At 41.5% G+C, this 17,841-nt stretch overlaps 1 protein-coding gene across 1 annotated transcript in view; it reads right to left on the bottom strand.

Annotated features, from left to right (window-relative positions):
* Positions 1–17,841, bottom strand: part of flii (FLII actin remodeling protein) — an 81,125-nt gene that overhangs the window by 50,305 nt on the left and 12,979 nt on the right. The window contains exons 6-10 of the mRNA XM_072559553.1: positions 8,926–9,087; positions 8,393–8,496; positions 6,029–6,204; positions 1,151–1,308; positions 239–323 (exon numbers count right to left, since the gene is read on the bottom strand). Coding sequence (XP_072415654.1) covers positions 239–323; positions 1,151–1,308; positions 6,029–6,204; positions 8,393–8,496; positions 8,926–9,087 — 685 coding nt within the window. The remainder of the gene's footprint in view (positions 1–238; positions 324–1,150; positions 1,309–6,028; positions 6,205–8,392; positions 8,497–8,925; positions 9,088–17,841) is intronic.

The following is a 17,841-nucleotide window of genomic DNA, read 5'->3' as shown; positions in this document are numbered from 1 at the left end:
TCAGGAGGGTCAAACAAATAAAAATCAACCTTTGTCTTGCTCCCGACCAACTAGGGAACACTTTACTAACTGTACACCGATCTGAAAACTGACTTGCTTTAGGATTCCAACACTATCGCAACAAGAATATATAATTAAAATGCAAGCAGCTACACTGGGGAAATACTGTCATATTTGACCAAACTTAAGAAATAAAATAGGAAATATGATAAAAATTGTTAGTTGGAATTATGCTTACCTCCAGATCTGAAAGGAAGTGGGCAGCTTCAGGCAAAGTGACCAGGCGATTTTTGTTAAGAACCAGCTTCTTCAATTTTCCACATCTGCAAGATGCCCAAATTAGAATTGTACTTTTTCCCTTTAAAAATGAAAATTTCTCTAAAAACTCAGAACATAAAGTTGTTACAAAGGATTAGACACCCCATATTCAATATCTGATTATCTAATAAACATCAAAAGGAAGTGTATGACAATCCTCCTCAACCGTGGGACAGTGGGGATGCGTAGGATACAAATCAGTAAAGGAAGACAAAATGCCTTTAGTTTTTTTTTAAAAAATGGAAATCGCTGGCTTTCGTAGAATTTACTGTGTTTCCCTCGTTACCCATGAGAAAATGATGGTGAGCGGCCTTCTTGAACCACTGCATTCCATCTGCTTTTGGTAGACTCTCAGTCCTGTTTTGAAAGGAATTAAGATTTCTGGTGGAAAATGCACACATGGAAATCAGGTGGTTGGCAAAGTTAAGCTTGGCCATTATGCCTGACAAATACAATGAAAATGACAGTCTGCTAAAATTAAACAAAAAACAGAAATAGCTGGAGAAAAACAGCAGGTCTGGTAGCATCTGTGGCAAGAAAGCAGAGTAAATGTTGTTTTGGGTCCAGTAATCCTTCTTCAGAACTTTAGACGTGCTGGGTTTCTCCAACTATTTCTGTTGCAGATTGCTAGCATCCCACAGTTCTTTGTTTTTAGTCTGCTGATATTCATTGCCTCAAGAGTTACTGAAGAGTTAAGATCCATTTTACTGCCAAAGTACAACCGTATTACAGAGCCTGACAGGCCAAGGGGTAAATTCGTTGTGATCACAATTAGTGTGACATAGAGATATTTAATTGCAAGCAGAACCTGAAAAAAATACAGATCTTATACCTGCATAAACTTTCCGGGATGAGCTCAAGGTTATTGTTGGCTGCCATGAATTCCTCTAAACTTGCCAGTTTTCCAATGCCTGATGGGATCCCATCAAAGTCCAGCTTGTTAGAGTTCAAATACAACTTCTTTAATTTTATCAGCTTGCAGATGGCTGACTAAAATGAAAAAAAAAAATTGTGGTTTTGAAGCTGCACAGACTGAAAACATATTTGAAAGACTTGTTATTTTTCATACACAATTTGCTGAACTTTTACATTCACTTGATTCTGCAGCCTTTAGTTATTTTCAAATCAATCTGATCAGAGATGTTATTACACATCAATGGAACAAATGGGACTTGAATCCAGGCCTCCTGGCACACTCTGCTGCACATACACCATCAGCTTTTTTTTGCATGGTAACCAAAATGTTTGCCTCTCTCTCATGGGCCTCAATCTGCAGGACTTGGTCAGAATTCATCTGGACAAGTGCATTCAATTCTAGATACCATACCTCAGAAAGGAAATGTTTGCACTGGAGGAGGTACAACACAGATTCATCAAGTGTTAAATTATGAAACCATAAGCTTGGCTTTAGTTTCATAGAGTTAAATTGTCAAGGAGTGATTTAATAGAGGTATTTATGATTAAAGGATTTAGTTGATATGGTGAAACTACTTCCTCTGGTCAGGGAATCCAGAACAAAAGAACACATGCTTACATTTGGCCCAGGTCATTTGGAAATAAAATCTGGAAACACATTTCCACTTGAAAGGTTGGGGAAATTTCTTCCCTCGACATCTCACTGATGATAGGTCAATTCAAATTTAGGATTTAAAAGCCATTTTTAAATTAGGCAATAGCATCTAAGGCAGGGTGAACAGGCTTGAGAAATAGATCAGCTAGGACCTAATGAATAGCGAGACATGTTAAAGGGGAAGAATGACATCCTCCTATTTCTACATTCCATCCTGCAATTACATTACTCTGATTCTCCACAATTATAGTACAGAAGGAGACCATTTGACCCATCAAGTCAACTCTGGCTCCCTTTGCAGCAGTCCACTCAGTCAACCATACAAATTTACTTTTTCCAAATGCTCAAAATTTCTTTTTGAAACCATGATCATTTCTATTTCCACCATTCTCAGTGGCAGCAAGTACTGGATCTTTAACACTCATTGCATACCATGTTCCTGCTTCACATTCTCCCTGCATTTCTGTCCAATATTTGGATGAGACCTTCCTCTGAATACGCAATCTCTGATACTAATGCTAAAAGGGATCAGGGAATTGGGTTGCAAATTTCTACCATTTGACCCATATTTCTTGCACATATATTCAGACCTGTACGTAGCCAACTATAAGCCTGAGACAGGGTTAAGGTAAGCAGCACCAGTCAAATTAGAGACTATTAATTCAAGTAGATTAGATTAGATTACCTACAGTGCGGAAACAGGCCCTTCGGCCCAACAAGTCCACACTGTCCTGCCGAAGCGCAACCCACCCAGGCCCATTCCCCTACATTTGCCCCTCCCCCTAACACTACGGGCAATTTAGCATAGTCAATTCACCTAACCTGCACATTTTTGGACTGTGGGAGGAAACTGGAGCACCCGGAGGAAACCTACGCAGACACGGGGAGAATGTGCAAACTCCACACAGACAGTCGCCTGAGGCAGGAATTGAACCCGTGTCTCTGGCGCTGTGAGGCAGCAGTGCTAACCACTGTGCCACCATGCTGCCAACTTGAAAAAAATGGCTAAGTTTCCATTTGAAAACAAGAGTTTGGACGACAATGTGTCTGTTAATAGATCCAGCAGAATATTGCAGGTGCAGTAACGGAAAGCACCATGCAATTAAAAGTGCTTTTTACGCTGAACCTAAACTGAATCGTTCACATTCATTGTCCCTCACTCTTTTAGTAAAGAAATCACACATTTAGTGGCATAATAAGCTAAGGTTTAAACAATTTTTAAAACATGCATTTAAATCAGTGAAGAGAGGACATTAGATTCACTAATCTTTAACACAATTCTGGTACCCATGTTAAATTTCACAATCAGTTTGAGGGACAGAAGACTGGATCTAAATCTTGTGATTTAAACCTGAATAAATTCAACTGACAGAGCATTAAGGCAGAGCTTCCTAAAGTAAACTGGGGAATTAGGTTAAAGGATAGGTCAATAGAAATGCAGTGGCAGACATTTAATGAGATATTTCAGAGTGATCAGAAAAGATGCATCCCATGAGAAAGAAAAGCTAAAAGAAAGATAAATAAAGGAAGTTAAAGATCATAACAAATTGAAAACAAAATGCATTATTTTGTAAAGCTGAGGCACAGGTTAAAGGATTGGACAAGATATAAAGAACTGCAAAGGATGATGAAAAGATTAATGAAGGGGAAAGAAATTAAAAGTACAAGAAAAGGGTGGGTAGAAATGTAAAAACAAATAGTAAGAGTTTCTACAGGCATTAAAAATGGGAAACGAGTAGAAGTCAGTGTTGGATCACGAGACAGAGCAAGATTGTGTTACTGATGGGAAATAAGAAACTGGTAAGTGAATTGGACAGATATTCTGCATGTCTCACTTCAAAGGATATGAGAAATAATTGCAAACCAGGAAATTAAACAGAGGGAGGACATAGAATTAACAATGAAAAAATGCTGAAAAATGAGTAAAAGTTAAAGCAAAGGTCTCCAGCTGTTATCCACTTCTTCTTGGAGTCTTAAATAAAATAGTTGATGCATTGGATTTAAATTTGCAAGGCTGGTCAGATTCTCCCTCTGAGAAAAGCAAATGTGACTGCAATGAGGTCAGCCAGGTGGACCTCAGATTATGAATTCCCTGATTGTACCAGGTTAACAGTCCCAATCAGGAAGCCCTCGCTGACAGATGTGAACAGGAGTGTCAGAAGTTCTATTCACTCAGAGCTGGCTCTAAGGAAGCCAGACTAGTGTCAAATACTATGCACATGTAAATAAACGGTGACTTGGTGATGGGATACAGTGGAGTTTGGAGACACAGTAAGCTGGAAACTACAGGTCATTTAGTTTAGGATCTATTAAAGGGAAAAGTGTTAAGAATCTATTATTAAAGCAGGATACGGTGGTACATTTATGAAAAACTCAAATCAGACACCGGCAACATGGTTTTGTTAAAGAATAATAGTTTCATTAACTTATTAGAATTCTTCGCGGAAGCGAGAAGCTATAAAGATAAAGAACTATGGATGCGCTGTAATTAGCTTTTCAGTCGGTATTCGACAAGGTGCCACATCCAAATTATGATACAAAATATGGCCTCATAGTACAAGGATAACATCTTAGCATGGATAGAAGATTAGGTACAAAGAGAAACTCTTCAGAAATGATTAACTTCCAACAACTACAATGACAGAGAGACAGACAGACAAAGAGTTTCCTGATTCGCAGTGACTGCAGTTTTGCTCGGGCTCCTTACAGCCATATTCAGTCAAATGCTGCCTTGATGTCAAGAGAGTCACCATTACGTCTACTCTTAAACACAACTCTTTTACTCATGTTTGGCCCAAGGTTGTAAGGAAGTCAGAAATTGAGTGGCCATAACAGAACCCAAATTGAGTATCACTGAGTGGGTCATTCCTTTAGAAATAGTATTATTAGCAATTCAATGTGGTGCAATTCAAGAGCACAGCCGGGCAGGCAGTATCTGAGGAGCAGGAGAAATGACATTTCGGGCATAAGCCCTTCATCAGGAATGAGGCTTGTGGCCCAGGGGGCTGCGAGATAAATAGGGTGGTGGTGTGTGTGTGTGTGTGTGTGTGTGTGTGTGTGGGTGGGGGGGGGGGGGGGGGGGGGGGGAAGAGGAAGGTGTAGCTCAGAATGCAATAGGTAGATGAAGGTGGGGGAGAAGGTGATAGGTCGGAGAGGAAGGTGGGGCGGATAGATGGGTTTCAGGACGTGGCTGAAGGGCTTCAGGGCAGAGTTGATGAACTGGGGGTGTAAAGAGAGGAAGAGAACTTTTTCAAGGTAGGCATCCTTGGAATAGGCTTCGCAGTAGTGTTGAAATCAATAACGGTAATTCAACTTTTGACTCTGCAGTCCTCACTTTCTCCTAGTTGATCTCAATTCGTGAATTTGCTAGTAATAGAAAGCAGACAGATAGAATGGTTATTAAACAATAGCACAAATCCAAGCTGGTTATGTGCAGGATATATCTGGATATATCTCTACATTGTAGGGTAGATGCTAGTGTTGTAGCTGTTCTGAAACAGATTGGCTAGGGGCATGGCTATTGCGGAAGCACAAATCTTCAGTACTATTGCTGGAGTGTTGTCAGGGCCGACTGCCTTTGCAGTAACCAGTACCTTCGGTTGTTATATCTTCATATCATGTCATGATTCAAATTGGCTGAAGATCGACATTTGTGACGCTGAAACCTGTGGAGGAGCTTTGTCTTATGCAGTGATGTGCTGGGCTTCATCATCGTTGAGAATAGGGATATCTATACAGCCTTCTCCTCCTGTTAGTTGTTCAATTGCCCACCACTATACTCAAATCTCAAAAAGCTGCACTGCATGTTTTTCAGATGTTGACTTGACCTGTAATGAGCATGCTCAAAGGGCTGAAATGGTCTATTCCTGCTCCTAATTCTTATATTGATATGTTCATCTCACCGATGCTTAACGATCCTGCTTCCGATAACATTACCTGTATAAAGCACCTCAAGCCTTAAGTAGTTAAGGCCAAGATCTCTGGAACTGCAAATCCTATATCCAAAATTAGGATCACAAAAGTAAGCAACCTTTTTCCCTCAAGACAATAACAACTGGCATTATCTGTCCAGAAACACAGCCACAACAAAAGACAAGGACAACATAAAAATAAAGATCAATATTGAAAATTCATTCTTACAGGAAGTGAAGTCAGCTGGTTACGTGACAAGTTTAGCGTTTCAAGTTGTGTCCACTGATCAATACAAAGCGAGAGCTCAGAGATCTGGTTAGTACTGAGGTTCAGCCGGCGTAGAGATGAAAGAGTATACAAACATTCAGGCACTCGGCTGAGGTCATTACAGGACAAGTCCACATCTGAAAAAAAAAGCAACACTACTTTTTGAGATTTCAGACGCGAAAACATTTCTTGGATTGTTATGGAATGGGCTGGGTCTACAAAATAGATAGACACACAAGTATTTATAGATCCAGCAAAATACTATTGACAATGAATTCAAAATGGTTATTCATCATAAAGGGCCTTTATATTTTTAATTTTAATGGGAGACCAAATGAAAAGCAAAAAACACCTTAACCCTACCCCAACATATAAACAAAGAACTAACAGAAATATAAGGGCTATGAAAAAGACATCCAGATATAGAAACCAAGCTAAAAAATATGGCTGGAGAACATACTGCACTCTAAACAACGCTTGAAGCACAGAAGCATAAGTTGAAAATATTATATACTAAAGACCAAAACACAGCGTCAGCCGAACATGCAATTTACACAGTACATATTTATGTTTTACACAAGTATCATAAGAAAAAATCATATTGTAAAATGCATGAGAACTAGGTTCCCTCTAATTGCAAAAGTTTTCAAAGGGTCAGGAACAATGAAAACATTCAGTACTGAAGAAGGATCACTGGATCCGAAACATTAGTTCTGCTTTCTATTCACAGCTGCTGTCTGACTGGTTGAGGTTTCCCAGCAATTTCTGTTTTTATGTCAGATGCTCAGAAGGCCTGATTGAGTGATGTTCATTACTTCTTGGCTTACGTTGTTGTCAGACTTCAGAGAGAATTCCCATACACTAGGAATGAGGGACTTACTTGAATATCACTTAGTATAAATTGAAAACCAAAAATTAGTCCTGTAGTAAAGTTTGTCAATACAAAAGTTATTTTTGCATGAATCAAAAGCAGAGATATTGTCACTGTGCTAATAACCCTTTGTTGCAATGGGAATCACAAATCTGATAACACACACTTGTTTATACCAATAACTAAGGTTTTATCATCCAATGAACATACAAACAGTGACTTGGATATTCAGTTAAATGTTTCAAAGAAAAACCTTGACACCAATTATAGACAATCCAGTTTATCAATATGAGCTGTCACTAATACAGCCACTTGTGTCGTCAATGGGAAGTGTGGGCAGCAAGAGCATCTAGCTGTAAAAGCATCTTCCAAATCAAAAAAAACTATGCTGATCTGAGGAAATGACCAACCAGAACTGTGGTGACTTATGCGATGTGAAGCGTCATAAGGTATGGCACTCCGTTTATAACATAAACAAAGTGCCAAGTTGATTGTGGGATGATCTTCTGCCTGTCCACTCTGATTGTAAAGTAACACTAGAGTCAAATACAATACCATACCTGGACACAGACACATGGATACATTCAGCTGAAGTTTAAATGTTTCAATATCAGTGCGCTGTAATGCAAGCAAAGTGACTTCAAAACACTAATTGTGCACAACAGCATAAAACAGTTCATTAGAGAGTCATGTATTGTTGAGGTGGGGGCTGCAACTGAGAGTGAGGAGGAGTTTTGGGGTGATTCAGGTTCATTCCATCAAGACTACAACCAAATAACTGTGCAAAATATTGTCATGGATTAATCTATGAAATTATATATGTTAATTCTGGTTCCCAACAACTGATTAAAAATTTACTGGACAGGCTCAATTGTACGAAGAAAGGAAGTGTTTTGGGGTGGCACGTTGGCCCAGTGGTTAGCACTGCTGCCTCACAGAACCAGGGTCCCAGCTTGGGTGACTGTCTGTGTGGAGCTTGCACATTCTCCCAGTCTGTGTGTGGGTTTCCTCCGGGTGCTCTGGTTTCCTCCCACAGTCCAAAGATGTGCAGCCCAGGTGGATTGGCCATGCTAAATTGCCCATAGTGTTAGGTGCATTAGTTAGAGAGAAATGGGTCTGGGTGGGTTACTCTTCGGAGGGTCGGTGTGGACTTGTTGGGCCAAAGGGCCTGTTTCCACACTGTAGGGAATCTAATCTAATCAAAAAACACTTTCTTTTGAAAGAAATAGAAGAGATAGAAAAGAGGCTGATCAGGTAAAGATTAAAAAAAAAGAGTCTGGCTTATTTTAAGAATTATTGATGAAGGGGGTGGAGTGAGGCGGAATAATGTGTACTGGATACCAAAGCTGGAGGTCTAAAATTTAAAGACCGAAACAGAGAGTTATCAAAAATTGCTAGAGGATTCACTGGAACCTGCAAAAACAGCAGATTCTAACGGGTTTAAGTCAGCTTACCTAATAAATTGGATAGGCCTTCTAAGCTTGTCGGCAGGTTGCTTTGTGTGCGTTGTGTATTCCGAAGATGCAATGTCTGTAATGCAGTCATTGCAGGAAGCTGCCTGCAAAAGATTGGTACTGTGGATTAAATAGAGCAGCACAATTAAAACAAGACTGCCTGGCTCCACAGATCTGAAAGTCTAACTGCACGGTATCCAACTTTTCATAACTATATTGCAGCAATGTTGGAAGTGGTCGCAATTTTTGAAGCACAGACACTATTCCATCAAGGGTTAAGAAAACGTCAAACTTGTAAACTTTCTGGTCCAAATAAGTCAATGCATTGAAGTGTCATATTATAATCATCTTGAAACTTTAGTCAAAGACACAGTAAGTGGACTGTTAGGCCTACTTTAGCTCAATACCCAGAAAGACAGACACTTATTACAAGATTTAATAGTTTAGGAAATACTTTGAAATAGTTTCTGACTCATTCATTATATTTTGTGCAATTGAGCAGCAACAGTTATTTATTGCTGTTTGTTTCTTACCGCAGTTGAGCGTGCATGAGTGGGTTGTTATTCAAAATCAGTGTGTGGAGATGAACAAGACGTCTCATCTGAGGAGGCAGACTCTCCAGATTATTATCACTCAGGTCGAGGTACAACAGATCGGTCAGATTAATGAAGAGCTGGTTTGGGATATTGTCCACACTACAAGGGGAAAAAAAAAAGTTGAAATGCAGGAATAGCAACATATTACAAAGTGTTAAGAAAGACAGACAAACATTATCGTGAAACATGTCCTGGAAATGACATGTTATCTCAGTTTAGCGGGTAAGCCCTCATTGCTCCACATTCTATTGTGTTGACCTATATAATCTACATAGCCTCAAACAGGCTCTCTGATCTTTCCCTTCTGTATGGAAAGGAAGAAATACATTTAGACCTATAACTTCAAATGTCCTGCTTCAGAATATCAAAGTTGAGGTAGTAAGCACCTCAGATCATCAAGATTGTACAGGACAGCACAACAGGAGAGGGAAAGGAAGTGAGAAAGAATCTGTACAAACACAAAAAAACCAATGACAGTCCACTAAACTGTACGCTAAACCAATGATTCAGTTAATATATTGGCCCATTCTCTTTTACAAATCTGTTCTACAAGCTTGCATTTTCAATTCCCCATCATCAATTCCCAATCCTTGAAAAAATAATGCAAGAAAGAAGCTGAAGGGGAGGAAAGGAAAAACTAGATGTGAAAAACCCATTCTACTAACTGAAATCTGGGAAATTGCAAGCATGTGTCCATCCTCTACACCATCCCAGGGAAGGGGAGCAGACAGGCATATGTTCTTTGATGTTTCCCACACTTCCAAACAATACAATACCAAAGGTAATTAATGAAGATAGGCAAAATGCATTCCTCTAGTCAGAGTTTGTATTCATACAAAATTGTCTTAAATTGAATGTATTTTTTCAGACACAGACTTTGTGCATTTTCAATTCCTTTTTATTTTAAATTGTAGGTTATTTATAACTGCAAAGCCTAAAAAACAAAACCAGAGGAAAAATGAAATTATCAGATTGGAGAGGTGAGTGAATGGCTCAAACACTAGCAATAGAAAGTTGGTTCCAGCTCACTGGGCACTAGCACCAGTATTGGGTTAAGTGAGATCTGTACTGATGGAACAGTTTCCACTTGAATCATGCTGGGTCCTGTGTTTCTGACAACTGCATAACTAGAGAAGTAGAAAGGATTTTAAGTTGAATAGTGGGGGTAAGAGATCAAACCAGAAGACTCTGTATCTGAATACACACAGCATTTAAAACAAAAAGATGAACTGAGAATGCAAAAAGAACAACTACAATCTGGTAGCCATAACATAGACAAGGCTACAGAATGATACTGACTAGGACCTGAATCTTAAAGGGTATAGGATATTCAGGAATGATAGGAAGGAAGGAAAATGTGGACAACTGGCTGAGTTAATTATGGTAATAGTACAATAAAGAGGCATGATCTAGGTTCAGGAAACAAAAGACACGGAAACACTTCAACAGAAGTGAGAGAAGATATAGACAAAAATCCACTTGTGAGCAAGATGTATTGGACCCTAAGTGAATAGAAGAGTTGGTCCAAAACTATTTTTTAAAGAGGAGCAATTATGAAGGCATAGAAGCTGAACTGGCTAAAGTGAATGGCAAATTACATTAAAGATACATCAGTAGAGATGCAGAGGCAGACTCTTAAGGGCATATTTTAAAGTTTGGAACGTGTCAGTTCTGCAATCAATAAGAACAATTCCAAGGGATGGAATCTGAGGAAGGATCATCAAACTCTGATTTCTCTGCACAGATGCTGTCAGACCTGCTGAGCTTTTCTAGCAATTTCTGTTTTTGATAGAAAGGGAACCGGCAGGCAGTGCAGGAATCCCGTGGCCATTCCCCTCAACAATAAGTATATTGTTTTGGATACTGCTGGGAGGGACGACTTACCAGGGGAAAGCAGTGGGGTACTGGGCTCTGGCACAGAGTCTGTTCCTGCTGCTCAGAAGGGAAGGGGGAAGAGGAGCAGAGCAGTAGTGATTGGGGACTCCATAGTTAGGGGGACAGATAGGAGGTTCTGCGGGGACGAGAGACACTCACGGTTGGTGTGTTACCTCCCAGGTGCCAGGGTTCGTGATGGCTCTGATAGTGTTTTTGGGATCTTTAAGGCGGAGAGGGAGCAGCCCCAAGTCGTGGTCCACATAGGCACCAATGACATAGGTAGGAAGAGAGATGGGGATTTAAGGCAGAAATTCAGGGAGCTAGGATGGAAGTTTAGAGCTAGGACGAATAGAGTTGTTGTCTTGGGTTTGTCGCCAGTGCCACGTGCTAGTTTGGCGAGGAATAGGGGGAGAGAGAAGAGTTGAACACGTGGCTACAGGGATAGTGCAGGAGGGAGGGTTCTGGTTTCTCTGATAATTGGGGCTCTTTCTGGAGTAGGTGGGACCTCTACAAACAGGATGGTCTTCATCTGAACCAGAGGGGTACCAATATCCTGGGGGGAAAATTCACTAAGACTATTGGGGTGGATTTAAACTAGTCCAGCAGGGGGAATGGGAACCAACATTGTAGGTCGAGTACAGAAAAGGTTGAGAGTAGGGAGGTCCGAAATCAAGTTTCAGGGATGCAAGATGGCAGCGGCAAGCAAGAAGTTGGTTTGAAGTGTGTCTACTTCAATACCAGGAGCATCCGGAATAAGGTGGGTGAACTTGCAGCATAGGATGGTTTCTGGGACTTCGATGTTGTGGCCATTTCGGAAATATGGATAGAGCAGGGACAGGAATGGTTGTTGCAGGTTCCAGGATTTAGATGTTTCAGTAAGAACAGAGACGATGGTAAAAGAGGGGGAGGTGTGGCATTGTTGGTCAAGGACAGTATTACAGTTGAAGAAAGGATGTTTGGGGACTCGTCAACTGAGGTAAGAAACAGGAAAAGAGAGGTCACCCTGTTGGGAGTTTTCTATAGGCCTCCGGATAGTTCCAGAGATGTCGAGGAAAGGTGATTCTCGATAGGAGACACAGAGAGACAGAGAGACAGAGAGACAGAGAGACAGAGAGACAGAGAGACAGAGAGACAGAGAGACAGAGAGACAGAGAGACAGAGAGACAGAGAGACAGAGAGACAGAGAGACAGAGAGACAGAGAGACAGAGAGACAGAGAGACAGAGAGACAGAGAGACAGAGAGACGTTGTCATGGGGGACGTCAACTTTCCAAATATTGACCAGAAACACTATAGTACGAGTACTATACATGGGTCAGTTTTTGTCCAGTGTGTGGAGGGCTTCCTGACACAGTATGTAGACAGGCCAACAAGGGGCGAAGCCACATTAGATTTGGTACTGGGTAATGAGCCTGGCCAGGTGTTAAGACTTGGAAGTAGGTGAGCACTTTAGTGATAGCGATCACAATTCTGTTATGTTTACATTAGTGATAGAAAGGGATAGGTGTATACCAAGAGTTACAGCTGGGGGTAAGGCAATTACGATGCGATTAGGCAAGATTTAGGAAGCAACGATGGGGAAGGAAACTGCAGGGGATGGGCACATTAGAAATGTGGAGCTTATTCAAGGAAAAGCTCCTGTGTGTCCTAGATGAGTATGTACCTGTCAGACAGGGAGGAGCCGTGGTTTACGAAGGAAGTGGAATCTCTGGTCAAGAGGAAGAAGGCGGCTTATGTTAGGATGAGATGTGAAGGCTCAGTTAGGGTGCTTGAGGGTTACAACGTAGTCAGGGAAGACCTAAAGAAAGAGGTCAGAAGAGCCAGGAGAAGTCATGAGAAGTTGTTGGCGGATAGGATCAGGGTTAAACCCTAAGGCTTTCTATAGGTATTTAAGGAATAAAAGAATGATGAGAGTAAGATTAGGGCCAATCAAGGATAGTAGTGGGAAGTTGTTGTGGAGTCACAGGAGAAGCACTAAATGAATTCACTCTAGAAAATGAAAATGTTGTTGAGGAGAATACTCAGATAGAGGCTACTAGACTAGGTGGGATTGAGGTTCACAAGAAAGAGGTATTAGAAATCCTGCAGAGTGTGAAAATAGATAAGTCCCCTGGGCCAGATGGGATTTATCCTAGGATCCTCTGGGAAGCCAGGGAGGAGATTACCAAGCCTTTGGCATTGATCTTTAAATCGGCACTGTCGACAGGAATAGTGCCAGAAGAGTTGAGGATAGCAAATGTGGTTCCCCTGTTCAAGAAGGGGAGTAGAGACAACCCTGGTAATTACAGACCAGTGAACCTTACTTCAGTTGTTGGTAAAGTGTTGGAAAAGGTTATAAGAGATAGGATTTATAATCATCTAGAAAACAATAATTTGATTAGGGATAGTCAGCACGGTTTTGTGAAGGGTAGGTCGTGCCTCACAAACCTTATTGAGTTCTTTGAGAAGGTGACCAAACAGATAGGTGAGAGTAAACCGGTTGACGTGGTGTATATGGATTTCAGCAAGGCGTTCAATAAGGTTACCCACAGTAGGCTATTGTACAAAATGCGGAGAAATGGGATTGTGGGAGACATAGCAGTTTGGATCAGTAATTGGCTTACTGAAAAAAGACAGAGGGTGGTGATTGATGGGAAATGTTCATCCTGGAGTCCAGTTACTAGTAGTGTACCGCAAGGTCGGTGCTGGGTCCACTGCTGTTCGTCATTTTTATGAACAACCTGGATGAGGGCGTAGAAGAGTGGGTAAGTAAATTTGCAGATGACACTAAGGTTGGTGGAGTTGTGGATAGTGACGAAGGATGTTCTAAGTTACAGAGAGACATAGATAAGCTGCAGAGCTGGACTGAGAGGCGGCAAATGGAGTTTAATGCGGACAAGTGTAAGGTGATTCACTTTGGTCAGAGTAACCTAAGTGCAAAGTACTGGGCTAATGGTAAGATTCTTAGTAGTGTAGATGAGCAGAGAGATCTCGGTGTCCACGTACATAGATCCTTGAAAGTTGCCACCCAGGTTGACAGGGTTGTTAAGATGGCATAGTGTTTTAGCTTTTATTAAAAGAGGGATCGAGTTCCGGAACCTTGAGGTTATGCTGCAGCTGTACAAACCTCAAGTGCAGCTGCACTTGGGAGTATTGTGTACAGTTCTGGTCACTGCATCATAAGAAGGATGTGGAAGCTTTGGAAAGGGTGCAGAGGAGATTTACTAGAATGGAGGGAAGGTCTTACGAGGAAAAGCTGAGGGACTTGAGGCTGTTTTTGTTAGAGTGAAGAAGGTTGAGAGGTGACTTAATCAATCAGAGGGTTAGATAGGGTGGACAGGGAGAGCCTTTTTCCAAGTATGGTGACGGCGAGCACAAGAGGGCATAGCTTTAAATTGAGGGGTGATAGATATAGGACAGATGTCAGAGGTAGTTTCTTTACTCAGAGAGTAGGAAGGGTATGGAATGCTTTGCCCGCAACGGTAGTAGATTCGCCAACTTTAAGTACATTTAAGTTGTCATTGGACAAGCAAATGGACGCATATGGAATAGTGTAGGTTAGATGGGCTTCAGATTGGTATGGGGTAAAAACAATGACTGCAGATGCTGGAAACCATATTCTGGATTAGTGGTGCTGGAAGAGCACAGCAGTTCAGGCAGCATCCAAATAGCTTGGAAATCAGATGCTGCCTGAACTGCTGTGCTCTTCCAGCACCACTAATCCAGATTCAGATTGGTATGACAGGTTGGCGCAACATCGAGGGCCAAAGGGCCTGTACTGCGCTGTAATGTTCTACGTTCTATGTACAGCATCCGCAATTCTTTCAGATTTTATTTTCTAAGGGATGGATCCACCATCCATGGTCAACTAGAAATGATAAAAGATAATGCTAATTTAAAAGGCATATAGAATGTACACGGCAAGTGGCAGGTTAGATACTGGACAGAATATAGAAAGCGAAGAATACCCAGAAACTGAATAGAGAGAGAAAGCTAGCCAGAAACAAGACAATGAGTGGTACAGAATTTCTGAAAATATTTTTAAAAAATAAAATGAGCATTGGTCCAAAAAATAAACTGAGCCTTGCGAATTAATCATTCAAATAAGGATGAATTGAATAGATATTTTTGCATCAGTCTTCACAACACAAGATAAAACATCCCAGAAGCAGCAATAAATCAGCAAATGGAGGGGAGAAAAGAACTTGATGTCGCTTCTATGCTTATTTTCCTAAGCAAATTGTTGAAACTGTAGGCTGCCGTGGTCCTGATGGATAAATGTGAGGTGCTGCATTTTGGAAAGGCAAATCAGAGCAAATTTATGCACTTAATGGTAAGGTCCTGGGGAGGGTTGCTGAACAAAGATAGCTTGGAATGCAGGTTCATAGGTCCTTGAAAGTGGAGTCACAGGTGGATAGTATAGTGTAAAAGGCGTTTGGTATGCTTTCCTTTATTGGATAGAGCATTGAGTTGGGAGGTCATGTTGCGGCTATAGAGGACATTGGTTAGACTGCTTTTGGAATATTGTGTGCAATTCTGGTCTCCCTCCTATAGGAAGGATGTTGTGAAACTTGAAAGGGTTCAGAAAAGATTTGCAAGCATGTTGCCAGGGTTGGACGATTTGAGCGACAGGGAGAGGCTGAATAGGCTGTGGCTGTTTTCCCTGTAGCGTCAGAAGCTGAGGGATGACTTTATAGAGATTTATAAAATCATGAGGGGCATGGATTGGGTAAATAGACAAGATCTTTTCTCTGAGGTAGGGGGGGTCGAGAACGAGAGGGCGTAGGTTTAGGATGAGAGGGGAAAGATATAAAAGAGAACTAAGGGGCATTTTTTTTCACGCAAAGGGTGGTGCATGTACGGAATGAGCTGCCAGAGGTGGTGTTGGAGGCTGGTACGATTACAACATTTGAAAGGCATCTGGATGGTATATGAATAAAAAGGGTTTAGAGGGATATGGGCCAAATGCTGGCAGATGGGACTAGATTAGGTTAGGCTATCTGATCAGAATGGACCAGTTGGACAGAAGGATCTGTTTCCATCTTGTATATCTCTATGACTCTATGATGGACTTCACCCCAGTTCTTAAAAATTGCCTAGTGAAATAGTTAATGCATTGTTTTTAATTATCCAAAACTCCCTTGAATCAGGAATGGTCCTTTTAGATTGGCAAGTGGTGAATGTACCTCTTTTATTCAAGAAGGGGAGGGAGACAGAAAGCAGGAACTACATTCTAGTTGGTTTAACATTAATCACAGTTTAAAATATTAGAAAGCATTTTTAAAGAAGTTGTAGCAGGGCACTTGGATAAATTCAAAGTTATCAGGTAGAGCCAACATGGTCTTGTGAGAAGGAAGTCATGTCTGACCAGTCTATTGGTGTTCTTTGAAGAAGTGAACAAGTGGACATATTGTACTTAAGAGTTCTGAAAGACATTTGCTAAGTTGCTACATCAAAAGCTTATTGTAAAAAACAAATGATCATGATGTAAAAGTAACATACTGAAACGGATAGAGGTTTGGCTGGATAACAGGAAGCAGAGAGTACGTATAAATAGTTCTTTTCTTAAAAATGTGTTGTTGGAAAAGCGCAGCAGGTCAGGCAGCATCAAAGGAACAGGAGAATTGACGTTTTGGGCATAAGCCCTTCTTCAGGAATGAGGAGAGTGTGCCAAGCAGGCTAAGATAAAAGGTAGGGAGGAGGGACTTGGGGTAGGAGCGTTGGGAATACGATAGGTGGAAGGAGGTTAAGGTGAGGGTGATAGGCAGGAGAGGTCGGGAAGAAGATTGCAGGTCAAGAAGGCAGTGCTGAGTCTAAGGGTTGGGACTGAGAAAAGGTGGGGAGAGGGGAAATGAGAAAGCTGCATTCATCCCTTGTGGTTGGAGCATTCCTAGGTGGAAGATGAGGCGCTCTTCCTCCAGGCGTCATGTTGCCATGGTCTGGCGATGGAGGAGGCCAAGGACCTGCACGTCCTTGGCGGAGTGGGAGGGGGAGTTAAAGGGTTAAAGGCCGCCTACTTGTGGAACATTACAGAGAACACCTCTGGGACACCCGCACCAACGAACCCAACCGCCCCGTGGCTGAACACTTTAACCCCCCCTCCCACTCCACCAAGGACATGCAGATCCTTGGCCTCCTCCATCACCAGACCATGGCAACATGACGCCTGGAGGAAAAGCCTCATTTTCCGCCTAGGAACCCTCCAACCACAAAGGATGAATGTCGATTTCTCCAGCTTTCTCATTTCCCCTCCCCCCACCTTTTCTCAGTCCCAACCCTCAGACTCAGCACCACCTTCTTGACCTGCAATCTTCTTCCCGACCTCTCCGGCCTATCACCCTCACCTTAACCTCCTTCCACCTATCGTATTCCCAACGCCCCTCCCCCAAGTCCCTCCTCCCTACCTTTTATCTTAGCCTGCTTGGCACACCCTCCTCATTCCTGAAGAAGGGCTTATACCCGAAACGTTGATTCTCCTGTTCCTTGGATGCTGCCTGACCTGCTGCGCTTTTCCAGCAACACATTTTTAAGCTCTGATCTCCAGCATCTGCAGTCCTCACTTTCTCCTAATAAATAGTTCTTTTGCCTGTTGGTGAGGTGTACCACAAGATCACTGCTGAGACTTCAACTGTTTACAATTTATATAAATAACTTATATGAAGGAACAGAAAATATGGTCATCAAATATGCTGACAACACAGAGGTTGAAAAATAAGCTTTGAAAAGGATACAAGGAAGTTATGAAATGATATTGACAGATTAAGCAAGCTGGCAAAGATATGGTAAACGGAGATCATGTGGGAAATGTGAAGTTGTTGATTTTGGCAGGAAAAATGAAAAAGCATAATTGAGAGATTACAGAAAAATGCAGAGTTATCTCGGTGCCCTCTTGCATGAATTGCAAAAAGTATAAAGGTATAGCAAGTAATTAGGTAGGCAAAAATGTACCATTTATGGTGAGGGGAATTGAATACAAAAGAATCATCCCTCTCTACTTCAG

The sequence above is a fragment of the Chiloscyllium punctatum genome, chromosome 40 (genome assembly GCF_047496795.1).
Source record: "Chiloscyllium punctatum isolate Juve2018m chromosome 40, sChiPun1.3, whole genome shotgun sequence".
In the NCBI taxonomy this organism is placed as follows: domain Eukaryota; kingdom Metazoa; phylum Chordata; class Chondrichthyes; order Orectolobiformes; family Hemiscylliidae; genus Chiloscyllium; species Chiloscyllium punctatum.
This window is presented reverse-complemented; position numbering and strand designations above follow the sequence as displayed.